The sequence below is a fragment of the Rhineura floridana genome, chromosome 4 (assembly GCF_030035675.1).
Source record: "Rhineura floridana isolate rRhiFlo1 chromosome 4, rRhiFlo1.hap2, whole genome shotgun sequence".
NCBI lineage: Eukaryota > Metazoa > Chordata > Lepidosauria > Squamata > Rhineuridae > Rhineura > Rhineura floridana.
The window spans coordinates 112,884,252-112,899,211 of NC_084483.1; the positions used below are offsets into that span (position 1 = coordinate 112,884,252).

At 39.6% G+C, this 14,960-nt stretch overlaps 1 protein-coding gene across 12 annotated transcripts in view; it reads left to right on the top strand.

The window, feature by feature from the left end:
* ADGB (androglobin) overlaps window positions 1-14,960 on the top strand; it is a 244,834-nt gene that overhangs the window by 57,851 nt on the left and 172,023 nt on the right. For all 12 annotated transcript variants that reach the window (XR_009762282.1, XR_009762281.1, XR_009762283.1 and 9 more), the window contains exons 15-16: window positions 10,345-10,513; window positions 13,264-13,327. Coding sequence is in view for 8 of the 12 variants with exons in the window: in XM_061624063.1 (XP_061480047.1) it covers window positions 10,345-10,513; window positions 13,264-13,327 (233 nt within the window). In the remaining 4 variants the exon portion in view is untranslated. The remainder of the gene's footprint in view (window positions 1-10,344; window positions 10,514-13,263; window positions 13,328-14,960) is intronic.

The window sequence follows — 14,960 nt, forward strand, 5'->3', positions numbered from 1 at the left end:
AGGAGATAAAGAGTGGTGAGCATCCAATTCGATATGTAGAAAAAGGGGGTCAAAGACCAGAATGCTGAAGTATTTTATAGAAAACTGGTTTTATTGCAAGATTTTTTTCAAAGAAGCCCAACGCGTTTCAGCCTGTAATCACAGGCCTTCATCAGGGGCTATAATATTAAAACAGTGGGGACAAATGTCATTTCATAACTATACACTGTATAGGCATGTATTTACATGTTTTTTAAAAAAAATTAAACACAATTTTCTTAAAAAGTTTATTTGAAACAATTTTTCTTAAAACAACAACCAAAATCCATACTTACATAATGAACTTTTACAATGGTTAACCGAACAATTTTGGTCCTGTATTGCACTGATAACAATCCTCTTATACAATGCTAAGAGGGATCGCCTGTATGTATATATCTACATACACGAAAAAATACCACCAATCCCATGTTTAGGAGGAGATAAATTATTTGACCTTTTCTTAATGGAAATACTAGCCTCAACCCCTCGTTAAGGAGGGGATAAATTATTTGACCTTTTTCTTGATTGAGGATTGAGGTGCACATATGCTGCAAACAGGACTGTGTTCACCTTGACTCTGTTTACAAGCATTCAGCCAGGTACATTCACTTGTGCAAGTTACCCTGCCCAGATGCTCATGACACCCCTGCAATATTTGACCCATAGAGGAGATCTGAAAAGGATCATTGTACACTATGAATTTCATATGGATTTTCATCTCATACATAGAAATGCACATAGTGGAACAACTAATTTTATTTTTCTTAGAAGATTCCACCTTATCCAACAAGTCAGCATATGTTCTGGTATTCAGAGCAACACTCGATATGTTTTCACAAATACTAGTATTTTTGCATTGTGCTCTTATACAATTCTATGGTAACAGAAACATTGCACAGTAACCTTTCCGTATGTTCACTTATAACCCCATTTTATTGCATCTCCACATTAAACTGTGATTTTGAAAAAATGCATATTTATTTTCACATTTCTAAACTTATTTGCTCTCAAAATATACATTTTAAAATGTATTTTATATTTTTTGAGCCAAAATCTGAATCAGAACATTAAGGAATTGTAAAAGCCTTGGATAACTAAGTTATGATGGGACATTGATCGAGGAAATGTAGATCAGTTCTTAATGGAATTAGCACATGTTGGCTTCTTGGAGCATCTCTAACCATAATACCTCCAAAACATTAGCTGGACATACTTAGAGGTCATATTCAATTTCTTTAAAATAATTTTTTTTTAAAAATGGTGCATAAGGTAATTTTAAAGATTTATATTTTTGTCCCTGTATTTTGAAGCTTCCTTATTAGAAAAAAGTAATATGGGGAAGCATTCATTGTCAGCATGCTTCAGGGCTGACTTGGAGAGCCCTCTAGAGGTGAAAGCGTATACGTGCTTTCATTTATTCAGTATTTTTGTAAATTGGAACTAGAGGGTTCACAAGTACTGTAGTACTTCACAACTTTCATTTCAATTCACAACCTTCAAATAACCTATTCAAAGATGAATGAAATCTTTAATATAAAAGCAATATGTTGGCTCTAGGGCCCTTATTCTTAGAGGATGCCACCTTATTCAACAAGTCACCATATGTTCTGGTATTCAGAGCAATAATCGATATGTTTCCACAAATACTGGTATTTTTGCATTGTGCTCTTATACAATGAGTAGTGATGAGCCAATATTCTGTCATTCAATTCAAATCAGATCAATATTTAGGAGCCATTTTTGTGAATATTCAGAAAAAAGCTTATCTGTTTCTGAAAATTTACTTCTAACTTACATTGTCTTATGTGTGCTTATGGGGCTGGATACATGCAGCCTTCTCAACCTGATTTTGGACTACAACTCTCATCAATTGCAGCTAGCACAGCATTGCTGGCTGGGACCAATGTGAATTGTAGTACAAAATATCTGGAGGGCACCAGGCTGGGGAAGATTGCCTTATTGTTTTGCTTTTTGGGAGTTAGATGTTCAACCTCTCTTCCCCCCCCCCCCAAAAAAAAATCGCAGGGACAAGATTGGGTTTTAGATCTGAATCTGGGACAGCAACCACATAAAATGAATTAATGGAAGCAAAGAGAAATATTCATCAAACAAAAGGCTGATTCATCAGGTGGTCTGATCTTGTAGCCTTTCAGTGAGATTTTTATCAACTAATATTAAATCACCTCCTTCTGTATGAGCCTGCTTGAGAACTTCTTTTGGCTCCTGAGACCTTTTTTGTCCCCCCTTTCGCTAAAGTTCAGTTGATGAGGATGAGGGAAATGGCCTCTTGAATTGTGGCACTCAGTGAGTTCTCCATTTTTGTTTTCGCTTTCGTTTCTTCAGTTTTTGCTGGTTTTGTAGTTCTTGTTATTTTATTCTTTGATTATCTTTGTGAGGGCCCAGATGTAGCACACTGCAGCAACAGTATAGGTAGTACCCTCGCACCCTTACTGCAGCCTCATAAAGGATGGCGAATGGGAGTGTGTGGAGAAATGCTATGTATGTGTTTGTGTTAAGAAAGAGATTATATGTGACTGCCATGAGACCATGGTGACTTGTTGGACTGCCATCAAATAAGGAACAGATTTGAGGCTTTAAACTTAGTTGACAGAGAACCAGAAGAACTATGGTGTGAAGTCAGATACCTTATCAGGGAGAATGCAAAAAGACAATACCTCTAGTTAAAAAGAGAGAAAGATCTCAGTGGATTACTGACGGAACTCTTAAAACGGTTAAAGAGAGAAGAAAGCAAAAAGAGATAGTAAGTAAAGTTTAATGTTGTAACCACAAGTCATAACATAAACATACAATAACATACTATGAAATACAACAACATTCAAGTAACAAAATAAAATTATACAATAAGATAATGAAAAAACATTAAATATAGGAGAAAAGGATTACAACAAGCTAAAACTAGTGCTACAACTAAGAACTTAAGTATTTCTTTCTAAGTTTAAGTGAGAGCAGGGCAATAGTAGCGACTTGGTTGCTAACAGTCAGAAACACGTCTGCAAGAAGATAGTTCAGTTTTTCGACATCAGAACCCTTAAGTTCATCCACCATTAGTAATTTGGGCCTGATCACATTGTAAATTGGGCAGTGGAGGACATAATGGATAACATCCTCCACTTGACCAACACCACAAGGACAGAGGCGTTGTTCGACAGGGAGCTTACGAAACCTCCCTTCAAGATATGCAGAGGGCATGGTCTGCAGGCGGAGGGATGTTAAAGCCCTTCTCAGTGGCGCATTGGTTATGTTAACCAGATATTGAGAAAGACTTCTGTGTTTTTTATAATGATAGTACCAAGTTGAAAATTTGGATGATTGTATCGCCATTGCGTCTTTGTTAGCATCCTTTTCAAAAAGCCAGTCTCTAATATTTTCTCTGTTCCACATACTAAGTTCTCCCAGAGATGGTAAGGAATATGTTTGTAAAATGGGTGACAAAAATTTGGTCCACTGGTTTCCAGCTGTGTAATGGAGAAAACAGAGATTGGCAAGATGGGATTCTTGGAAGTTTTCTAATTTCCTATAGTGGCCCAACAATGCAAGATGGAAGGTAGGCCTACCTCCATCCTTAAATAGGCAGCAGGGGTACCCTGGGGGAGGCCCAAGATCTTCCTTATAAAGTTATTTTGGACTACTTCCAATTGGGCTATGACCTTCTCATCCCACCCCCAGATCTCAACCCCATAAAACATCTGGGCTATCACCTTTCCTTGAAATATTTTAAGTGCAGGGGCTACCAATTGTCCTCCCTTAGCATAGAAAAATGACAAAATGGCACCTACTGTTTGCTGAGCAGTTACCAAGACATTAGATAAATGTACTTTCCACAAAAGGGACTTATGAAAGGTGATGCCCAGGTATTTAAAGGAGGGACACTGCTCAATTAGTTGGGTATTAATTGTCCATCTATGTTTAATATTACTTTTACCAAAAATTACTACTTTAGTTTTGTTGTAGTTTATCTTCAATTTTTCCATTTCACAGTATACAGCTAGTCTGACCAATAATCTTCTGAGGCCAATCTCAGTATAAGAAATAAGAGCCATGTCATCAGCATACATTAATATTGAGATTATCTGTCCATTAAGTGAAGGGGAGAAAAAACTTTGTGACTCCATGGCCTCTACAATATCATTAATATAAAAATTAAATAAAAAGGGAGCAAGTAGACAGCCCTGTTTTACTCCTCTCTTCAATAAAATGGGGTCCGACGACCCTTGTGGGCCCATTCTTACCCTAGCTTTAATATCGGTATATAATTCTATAATTAATCTAAGAAGGTGCTTATCAATATCTGCCCTAACTAATTTCTCCCATAATCGAGGCCTGTCAATGGAATCAAAGGCAGAGGTAAGGTCAATAAAAGCAACATAAAGACATTTTGTATACCCGTTTGTATATTTCTGAATAAGGGCCTTCAAAATGGCACAGTGATCTATTGTACTATGTTCTTTTCGGAACCCTGCCTGTTCTGGATAAAAGAGTTGTGTTTCTACTTCCCAATCTTCTAATTTATTCAAAAGATGTCTAGCATAGAGCTTAGAAGAAATGTCTAGCAAACTGATTGGGCGATAATTAGCAGGTTCTTGCCTATTGCCCTTTTTAAAGATTGGGTATATTATACTTTGTTTCCAATGAGGGGGTACAATACATGTTTTATCTATTTCTGAAAAGAGTCTAGACAGGATAGGGACCCACCAAGAATTATTCATCTTGTATACCTCTGGAGGAATCATATCTTCTCCAGGAGCTTTTCCAAGGGCCGGGGCTGAAATCAGCTGCTTACACTCGGATTTTGTGACAGCTGGCCACTCTGGTAAAATGCTTAATTCAGTAGAGACTGTTATTGTCTCAGTATGTGGACAGCTATAAATGGAGGAAAAATATCGGGTCCAACTTTGTGCTGAAATGCATGTGTGAGGCATGCTGTATGTGGACATGCCACTAGCCACTAATTCCCAAAATTTCCTCTCATTTTTTTGAATTAAGCTTAGGCCAAGTTCCCTCCATTGGTCCCTATAATAAGATAACTTCTTTGTCTTTAATAGTTCCTTATATTGGGATCGAAATTGGATCAATAACTGAATCGAGGAATCTGTCCTTTCCTCTCTAACTTTCCTCTGTAATTTTCTCAAAGCTTGTCTTTTGTTTCTGCAGTCTTGGTCATACCATCCCTTCCTTACATTATTATTCCTTCTAGGATAACAGGTAGTAGTGAGAGCTTAACGCACTATTAATTGAACTGAAAATATGATATACATTGGAGTTGGGTTGCAATGCGAGATGCCTTTGATTGAGCATCTGTGGGGTGTTTAAGAAAGCAAAGATTTTCTCACTGAGATTAAGGCTCCATCTAAGATGCTGTTTAGCCTGAATACCATCCATATTAAAGTGCCTCACAAGGGGTACGGCCTTAAAGGCCAAAAGGGTCAAAACCAAGGGTAGATGGTCACTCTCCGTTCTATTGTGAACATCAAAGGAGCTAATCTGGGAAAGAAGTGCAGAAGAAACCAGAATGTAGTCAATGACACTGGCTCCTAGTGAGCTTAAAAAAGTATAATGCCCATTAGAACTATCAAAGTTGGAGCCATGGAGGCTATACTGCCTATGCTTAAAAGCCAGATTCAATAAAAATACCCCTTTTTTGTTTAATAATTTGTCCATGGAAGACCAGGACAGATACCATTCATCTTCTGGACTAGATTGCATCTTCCTAACATAACTACTTGTATCTTTCCCAATTCTGGCATTAAAATCACCAGCCAGAAGGATATTTGCATTTGGCAATATTTGTTCAGCTTTATCCAAGAGGGTTTGCAGGGAGGACCAGACCTTGAGCCACAGATCTGGGTTCCGACCTGTTGGAAAATAAACATTAATACAAAGAATTAACCCAAAATATTTACTATCTATCTGGCCTGCCTGGATATGATCACAGTCTGACCAATCCCTTTGTTGTATAATTCCTTTCATATCAGCTGAGATCAACATTGATAACCCACCACTTGCTCTTCCATACGAGCCTAGTTTAGTGGCAGGGATATTATAGGAGCAAAATCCTGGCAAGAAAGGAGAAGAAGTATCCAGGCACCATGTCTCCTGTAATAAAACAATATTAAATTCTGACAGATACTGTTCAAAACAGGTATCCACCAATTTATTATGCCACCCAGCAATATTCCAAGAAATGGCTTTTATGAGACCTGGAGCCTTAGAAGCGAGTCAATTGGTGGCGTTCAAAATGTTGTGTTCTTGTCTCAGGGCAAGAAGACATGCTGAAGATGTTGAGATGCTATTCTCATCAAGATGAAAATCATTAGCAGGCAGCAATTTTGGGCTAACAATTTGCAGGCTGAGGATCTTGATTAAAATATACTCTTGTTACGGCTTCCTTCTGTCCAATTTTCTGATCAGGGTCCTCAGGTAGTACAGAGTATAGCAAGTTGTCATTATCTGGAACGGAACAAGATGGAGTCAATTTGGGCTGTTTTGGAATGGAAAGGGATGTGAGTTTACTGGAGTGTGGGTTGTTTTCCTTCTTTAACGAAGTTGTTTGACTGTCAGATTCAGAAGATTTATAAAAATTTTCTGCAGAGTTGCTGTCAGGTAAAAAGTCCAAAGATGTCATGTCAATGAGAGGTTTAGGTGCTGCTTGGGTTAGCAGCAGTGTTTGTTTTAGTTCATCCAATCGTTTCAGTATTTCTTCTTGTTCACAGTTTGGTAGGGCTTCAAAAGAGTTAATTAGTCCTGTTTCTAAAGCTTCATCAGTGCCAATTATTTCTTGCATCGTTTCAATATGTGTATTTAAGCCATGTCTTGTCAAGGACGCTAAAGGTGCTGGGTTACTGTGGTTTTTATCATTTGGCACATTGCCCGTAGCACAAGGCAGAGGAGTATCTGCTTGAGATGTTAAACCAAGAAGTGCAGTCCTTTTTTCATCTCGGAAAACACACAGTGGGTATATTTGAAAAGCAGAAAGAAAAACTTTCATTTTGAGCAGCATGCAGGGAATGGTGGGATGGTTAAAAGACAAAATTCGTTTGTAGCCTGTGATACTAGGAAGCCATTCAACTACACTCAGGTCAATCAAATAATGCTGGCATCGAAGAAGTGAGCTAAGTGATAGAATAATTGCTCTTTTAGTAGACCAGCGTCCAGTGTTAAATCTGTTGAGGTTAATCCTTAAAACAACTTGGTTTGTTTGAAGTATGCGGCTGTGCTTGTATGGGCTTGTCCCTTTAATAGGAGGTGAGACTGTAAGCTCTGCCTGTTTTTGGTTGACCTTGGCAATCTTAGTTTGTTCTTCTGAACATTTTTGTTTCCTTTGATTGTCCTTAAACAAATTCGAGTTGGTGCCGATATTTTGAGTTACTTTAAAAGCTGCTGGCTTGTCTCCATAACTTTGCACACAGGATTCAAGGGCTGTTTTTAAAGAGTCCACCTTTGTGTTAATGGAAGTTAGATATTCAAAAATAGAGATTACAGTTTGTGCAGTTAGTAAACATTGTTTAGCTGCAAAACCTGTTGTAAATTCCTTTAGTGATTGCTTAACTTGCTCTTCTCCCATCAGAGATGTATTAGCAATGGGGGAAGGTAGAGAAGACAGAGGTTCAATCAGATGGTTTGATTCCTCATACAAAGTAGAGGACAACTCTAATAGTTGTTGTTTTTCAATTTCTGTTTCCAAATCCCAGTTCAGAGCATTATAACTGTTGGAAGTGGGGATGGAATAGAGAGGGTCTGTTTTGTTATTATTTTTACTCACAATTTTCTTGTCCACATAGTCAAGAAGACTAAAGTAATGACAACAGAAGATTTATGTAACTTTAAAGTTGACAATGAGGACATTGAACTTGTCAAGGATTATCAATACCTTGGCACAGTCAATAACCAAAATAGAGACAATAGTCAACAAACCAGAAGAAGGCTGGGACTGGGGAGGGCAGCTATGAGAGAACTAGAAAAGGTCCTCAAATGCAAAAATGTATCATTGAACACTAAAGTCAAGATCATTCAGACCATGGTATTCCCGATCTCTATGTATGGATGTGAAAGTTGGACAGTAAAAAAAGTAGATAAGAGAAAAATCAACTCATTTGAAATGTGGTGTTGGGGGAAAGCTTTGCGGATACCATGGACTGCAAAAAAGACAAATAATTGGGTGTTAGAACAAATTAAACCAGAACTGTCACTGGAAGCTAAAACGATGAAACTGAGGTTATCGTAGTTTGGACACATAATGAGAAGACATGATTCACTAAAAAAGATAATAATGCTGGGAAAAACAGAAGGAAATAGAAAGGGTGGTTCATGACAGGTGCTCTTGGAGGTCACTGATTCATAGGGTCGCTATAAGTCGTAATCGACTTGAAGGCACATAACAACAGCCATGAGCCCTTGTTTTAGTATATTGTTGCAAGCCTGCTTGGCAGTGGTTGCTTGGTGATAGATTCTGAGAGGAGAGAGACAGGACCGCTATAAGTGTCTAATAGATGAGGCCTGATCAGGTAAATTCTTTCTGATTGGCTGGAGGTTCCAGGCAGTAGGGAGTTAACTATCACTCAGGGAGTTAGCAGTTAGAAAGGGCAGTTGGAGATAGAGTGAGGAGTTGGCTGGTGAAAATAACTGAGAGAAGGACTGAGGCCCATATATCATTACCCAGGGTGTCATTAATCATGGTCTGGTGAAAATCAGAAGGGAGCCAGTGACTGAGGAAGTCTTACCCTGAACAAAATTCTTGCCAGAGGGAAGTGATACAAATGGAGAGATAATACCAGCTAAACTGGCAAGCACTTGGGAACACAACTAGAGGAGCTTTGGGGGTACAGAGGCAGACTGGCCTCAGCAGCTGGACTGCATTGTGGAAGTAATTGGCTGGGGTGGAGGTTAGGGAAATTGGCCTTTGGGGAGAGCCACTTGGAGGCTGATGACAGCAACAGTGTCTCTGGAGACTTTAGAACCTGCCAGCAAGCACCTATGAAGTCCCAAAATAAGCAACCTTATTCCCTTTTATAAATAATATCCCTTTAATAAACCTACAACATAGTTCAAGTTTTATACTGTCTCTCAGTGGTGGTGTCATCTCACGCTGAAAGCCTTCCATACACACTGCTAAGAGGGTTTAAAGAAGTATTCTGTGTGATTTGGTGGCAGTGAAAGGGTTACAGAAGCCTGTTTTATGTGAAATGAGGCTGAGGAACCAGGGGAATCCCTGACAGGGTGGGAGAATGTCATAGTAGCAGCAGCAAAAAGCACAGAGGAAGACAAGGAGAAAGGGTTGCTGGCAAGACTGCAGACAAGGGAAAGATAAGGAGAAAAGGGGAGGGTAGAAACTCTGCCTTAGTGAAGCCACTGAAGCAGAATACTAAATGAGAGGGGGAGAGAAGGTGAAAGGAAGGAGGAAAGTTTGCAGTCGTAGAGATAAAATAGGGAGGCTGGAAGAGATAGCTGGAAGAGGAAGCCTGAGGGGATACCTCAGTGCTGAACCAGAGATAGCAAATGGAATTTACAAAGGCTGCATATCAAAAAGGGACCCTGTGATGAGAAGGGTCCTTTCGTCCCTGGAAAGCTGAGGACCCACTAGCCGAACCTGGAGGTATAATCATTCTGGGGGTTCTGAGGCTTTCTTGGGGGGTGTTATTGGGAACAAGAACCCTGACATCTTGTTTTCCTATTTCTGGCACTGTACGATTTGACACTTTGCCTAGAAAGCAGGATATAAATTTTAAAAGAAAGAAAAGTTTTGTCCATGTACCTACAAAACAGTTGCCTTTATAGTACTTTATAGTATATTTTCACAACGAAGTTTTAGGCTGTTGTTGTTATGTGCCTTCAAGTTGACTACGATTTATGGCGACCCTATGAATCAGCGACCTCCAAGCACATCTGTCGTCCTTTGTAGCTCGGTGAGTGCCTTCTGACCTGGGGGGGGTCTCATCTTCCAGCACAATCTCGTGTTGCATTTTGGATACTCTGTTCATAGGGTTTTTGTGGTAAGAGATATTCAAAGGTGGTTTACCATTGCCTTCCTCTGAGTTTGAATGCATCTGGTGTCTCAGCTTTGACCATTCTGCCTTGGGTGCCCCTGCTAGGAGTCTAGCCTTTTGGTCTAGCCTACTGATGGCATTGCTCTCAGCTTCTTCAACACTCTCAAACCCCCTCACTACGTTAAGGTGTGCATCCTAGAGCATCTAATTTGTTTTATATTATTTTATTAAGGTAATGTTGCCCTGCTTATTCTTTTACCAGTAAAATTTAACTTTTCCTTTCTGAGCATAAACTTAAGAAAACAAATTCTTTTCTGTGCAGGTGAATCAACTGAAAAAATCAGTAGTGAAGCAGCTCCGATACCAGAATCAACAGAACCTGCTTTCAATAACCAATTAGGAACAAAATCTCTGGAAGATATTGAATCAGAAAAGAACCCAGTTTCCAAGGAAATATGGATGGACTATGAAGATTTCTGTATTTGTTTTCAGTAAGATGTGTTTTTATTGTTGTAGGGGCTATATCTCTGAAAATTTCATACATTCTGATGTTGGATCCAAAGCAAGTTAGTTGCACTTAGATGCCATTGAAATCAACATAAAAAAGTTAATCATGGCTAACCTAGGTCCCATTAGTTTCAGTGTAATTCACTTAAATTAATGATACCTACATGCAATAAACTTGCTCTGTATCCAAGTCACTGAAGCTTCTAAGAAGGCACATTCTTTATAGAATAATTCCTTAGAGATTGGCCAAGGTACTTTAGTATGCCCCATATTACCAAGCATATTCATCATGACTCACTGAGAATTTACACATTTCTGTTTCTGCCCATGCTCTATTCTTATATGTACTGTTTTAATTAGACGCACCTTTAAGAATTTAAAGATGGTGCCTGATTTAGTTTTCAGCAACCTTTCATATCTAAATGAAAGAGAGAGAGAACATTAACTTTGAGGAATTTTCCTTCTTGCACAGATATCCCAAAATTCATTGCAATTTAATGAGCATCCTGTTGTAGTTATACAAATAAAGTCCTTTTGTGGGATTTTGCTAATTATCCTTCAGATTTGTGGAGGCAGTTCATAGTTGCTACATAAAAGATATCCTCAGTCCCTATGGTACTTACCAGCAACACAGTCAGAAAAGTCAGCAGATTTTCTTATAAATCCACTATCTTATGACTTTTAGCAATTGTTGGGCTCATAAGCTCACAGATGTTGTCTCAGCCCTTACAGCTGAAGGCCTGTCTTGTTGGGTTACAAAAGCACATTTGCAATCTTCACTCCATTCCTTCCACACAGAGCTCTTGGCCTCTGCATTTCTAGTTATTCTGCCACCTTCTGCTTCATCAATACAACAAAGTTTTTTGAGCTCACTCTACATGCTTCCATATTGGCTTTTGGCCCTGTACCAACCACCAATGACATCACACCCAGGCATGAAAGACTGGAGATGAAACAGAAGGGCTCTGTAGCAGCCCAGTGGATATGTGAGTGGCCCACTGAACCCATTCGCCATTCAAAATAAAAAACATAACTTGATGTATACTAGCTATGAAAACACAGTTACAATGAAGTGAAACCAAGGACCATTTCATGTAACATTTTAGCTTCTAGATCAATTTAGTCTGGTACAGTATTTCCTATCATCACTTGTTGAACCCAAGATTATATTTTCCTATCAGATTTGATATCTATAATCATCCTGAATTCACCCTGAACATAATAAAGGAGTCATGGAAAAGCTCTGTCATGGATGCAACAGTGACTCTGTACCACCACACAATTCACTTTTGGTGCACTTACTAAATTGCATTTTGTGACAATGACATTGCTCAGACAGCCACTTTCGGCATGGATATGCCATAGTTATTGCAGATTAATGAAGAATATTAACCCAGATAGAAACTAAACAACCAACCACAAATCCAGAAGTTATACTTTTACCCTCTTTCGGGTCAGCATATTCATCCATGAGTTAATGGTGGCAATGTTATTATTTGTATAGCCCACAATGCAGGGATTTTTGGATATGGGTAACTTTATCCTGAATACAGGCTATGATACACAGAAACATTAACAAGCTCCGCATACAGAAAAATTCCCATAATGTTACCTCTGTTTATATATACTAAAGCTGAAGAGAAATTGTTACCAACCCAAATAAGCTAAAAAATACGAATGCTGACACTCCAGCAGTGAAATCCTATACATATCTACTTAAAAGTAATTCTCATTGGGTATGTATTCAACATAGCACTAAGTAAATCGTTCCATCAGTGCAAGGATTTCTCCTTGTGCAACAGGACTTTCTCCCCTTCCTCCCCCTGTGCACACCCTAAATCTGTTCTGTTGCACACCCTAAATCTGTTCTGAGGTTTTCCCCAACCCTCCAGAGTAGATTTGGGGATGGGGCATACACAGGGAAGGACAGGGAAGGCTCCTAATTCTAAAGTAATTATTTAGTTGAATCCGCTGATTGAGTTTAGTGGGGTTTACACTCAGGAATGGGAGTACATGAGTGTAGCCTAAATAAACAATATGGATTTCTAACTATGTAATATTTTTGTAAGCCATCAATGCTGTCACACATGAGGGGGTGGGAGCTGCAGCAGGATGGCAGGAAGCGAGGTGGAGTGAGGGAAGCAAAGATGGCAGGGCAGGGAGAGAGCAGGCGGGGCAGGTGAGCGGGCAGCAGCAACAACATGAGAGGCAGGTAAGCAGTTGAGTGGGGCGGCAGCAGTAGCCTGGAAAGGCAGAAGGCCAGTAAGCTGGCTAAATGGGGCAGCAGCAAGTGCCTGGGGGGCTCTTTGGGGAGTTGCTCGGGGGGGGCTTTGGGAAGTGCCCTGGGGGTGGCAGGCCCTTTGGGGATTTGCCTGTGTTTGTATGTGTGTTTGGGGGTACAGTGGGTTGGGATGTTTTGAGGGGGTGGGGGTGGCATGCAACACACACAGAGTCAAACCTCCTAGTAGAATTAAAAATAGTTTTTAATTGCTGCCCCAAATTAAGAATAGACACAGATTATTCATGAGTTTTCCATTTCAGAAGATGGCATATACATGGGAGTGAGCTGCTATTGCTTAGTAGTAGTAGTAGTAGTAAATATGCTGAGTAACTATTCAAAGAATACTGAGGGCCAGTTTGTTCCAGTGTTATAATTCAGCATAGTGTGACACACAGCATGAGGAAGTGGTTTCTTTGTAATTAATGCTGAAATAATCATGTTTACTTCTCCTAGGAATTTGTATGTTTTCCACAAGCCAAATACCTATAGCTATTGCTATCAGAAGTCAGATTTTAGGGTAAGTGCATTAACTAGTTGATTTATTCATCTCTTTATAAACTGTAAGGGCATTGTACATCCCAGTTTTGTATGCCTTCTGTAAACATTTGCATTCATCAACAAAACATTACTGTACAGAAAGAATTGATACAAATACTAAAAATGTAAAGAGGCATTAAAAACAACTTTATCATGATATTTTGGGATCAGAGATACAGCAGCATTTTGATTTGCACTTTCTAGACTAACACACATATCAGAATATATTTATTCTTTGGATTTCACAGTTCTCAAATTTTTGCCATGGAATTCTCAGTTCAAAACAGGTACCTAACCGCATTAAAATTCTGTATTTTCCCTGGATGATAGTCCATTAGGGTATGACCAAGGCAGGATATGCAAACAGAGATGAGGAAGTAGGTTGCCTCACTCTTATGTACTTACCCCAGTCTGTTTCTTGCCTTCCATCCTGGTGGTTGGGTTCTTTTCTCTTCTGTTTGCTACTGGCCTTGCTTGTTTCCTTTTCCTTACTCCCTCCATGTCTGTCTTCTTTTGGTGAGTCTCCCTGAACAATTTGTGTCCTTACTGTGTGTTATTCAGTGGATCTTCCTGTCAGTTCGACACTTGTCCCCCCCTCTACTCTACCCTGACCTGTGGCAGCAGACATTTTTTTATCTCTGTACTTCATTTGTCCTTGTCTTTGCCCTTGTTCCTGGACCCCTTTATACTGTGTATGATTTTCCTTTGTATCTACCGTCTCTATAAGAAAAGGACCCTTCCTCTTCACGTTTTGTTTTGTCTCTTTCCTCACCCTCCTGTTTGGAATGGAGCAGGAGCAGGTGAATTAGCACCCACTGCTTGGTTCTGTGTTTGGGGCTTAAGAGAAACAAACTTGCTATCCTCAGTGCCCTGTTTATGTGTGTGCATGTGTTGATGAAAATGACAGCAGCTTGTTCTTCTCATGACCTAGTTGAGGCCAAGTCTGTCTTGGGCCACGGAGCATGCTCCTAGCCACCCTCAACACAGGGTGAACCCCTGCTTACAGCCCTCAGCAGTACCAGTACCAGGCCATGCCATTTGGCCAATCCTCCCCTCTGAGGGTATTTACAATTATTGTTACTTTTGTGGCTTACCTGTGCCTCCATGGTATCCATATATATCCCTACCTCGACAACCTGCTCATTCAGTCAGGCCTTCAGGCAAAACAGGACATTCAGAGAACTCTGGCATTTCTCACGAACCATGGCTTCCTTGTCACCACATCCAAGAACCATCTTTCCCCAACATGGTGTATACAACATCTGGGTGTGATCTCACAATGCAAGAATCTCCTTGTCTCCTGAGAGGATATCCATGATCAGACAGATAAGTTTAGTGGACATCATGTTTCCAGCAAAAGCTCTAGGGTTGTCCATTTCAACAATTCAGATTACTCTGTAGGCCCGCTATCATATACGGGCCTTGCAATGGGCACTGCTGCTACTAGCAGGATATCATGAGCTACAGACATTGCACAATCTTTTTTAAAATACTGTTAATTGTATTTCTTATACATCCTCTGTAAGAACCAGTTGATTCTGTCATTTGTGGTTAGAGGAAGTAGGTTCTCCAATAAGGCTTTGTTTTGCCTTTTTTTCCTTCTAAGTGTTTGT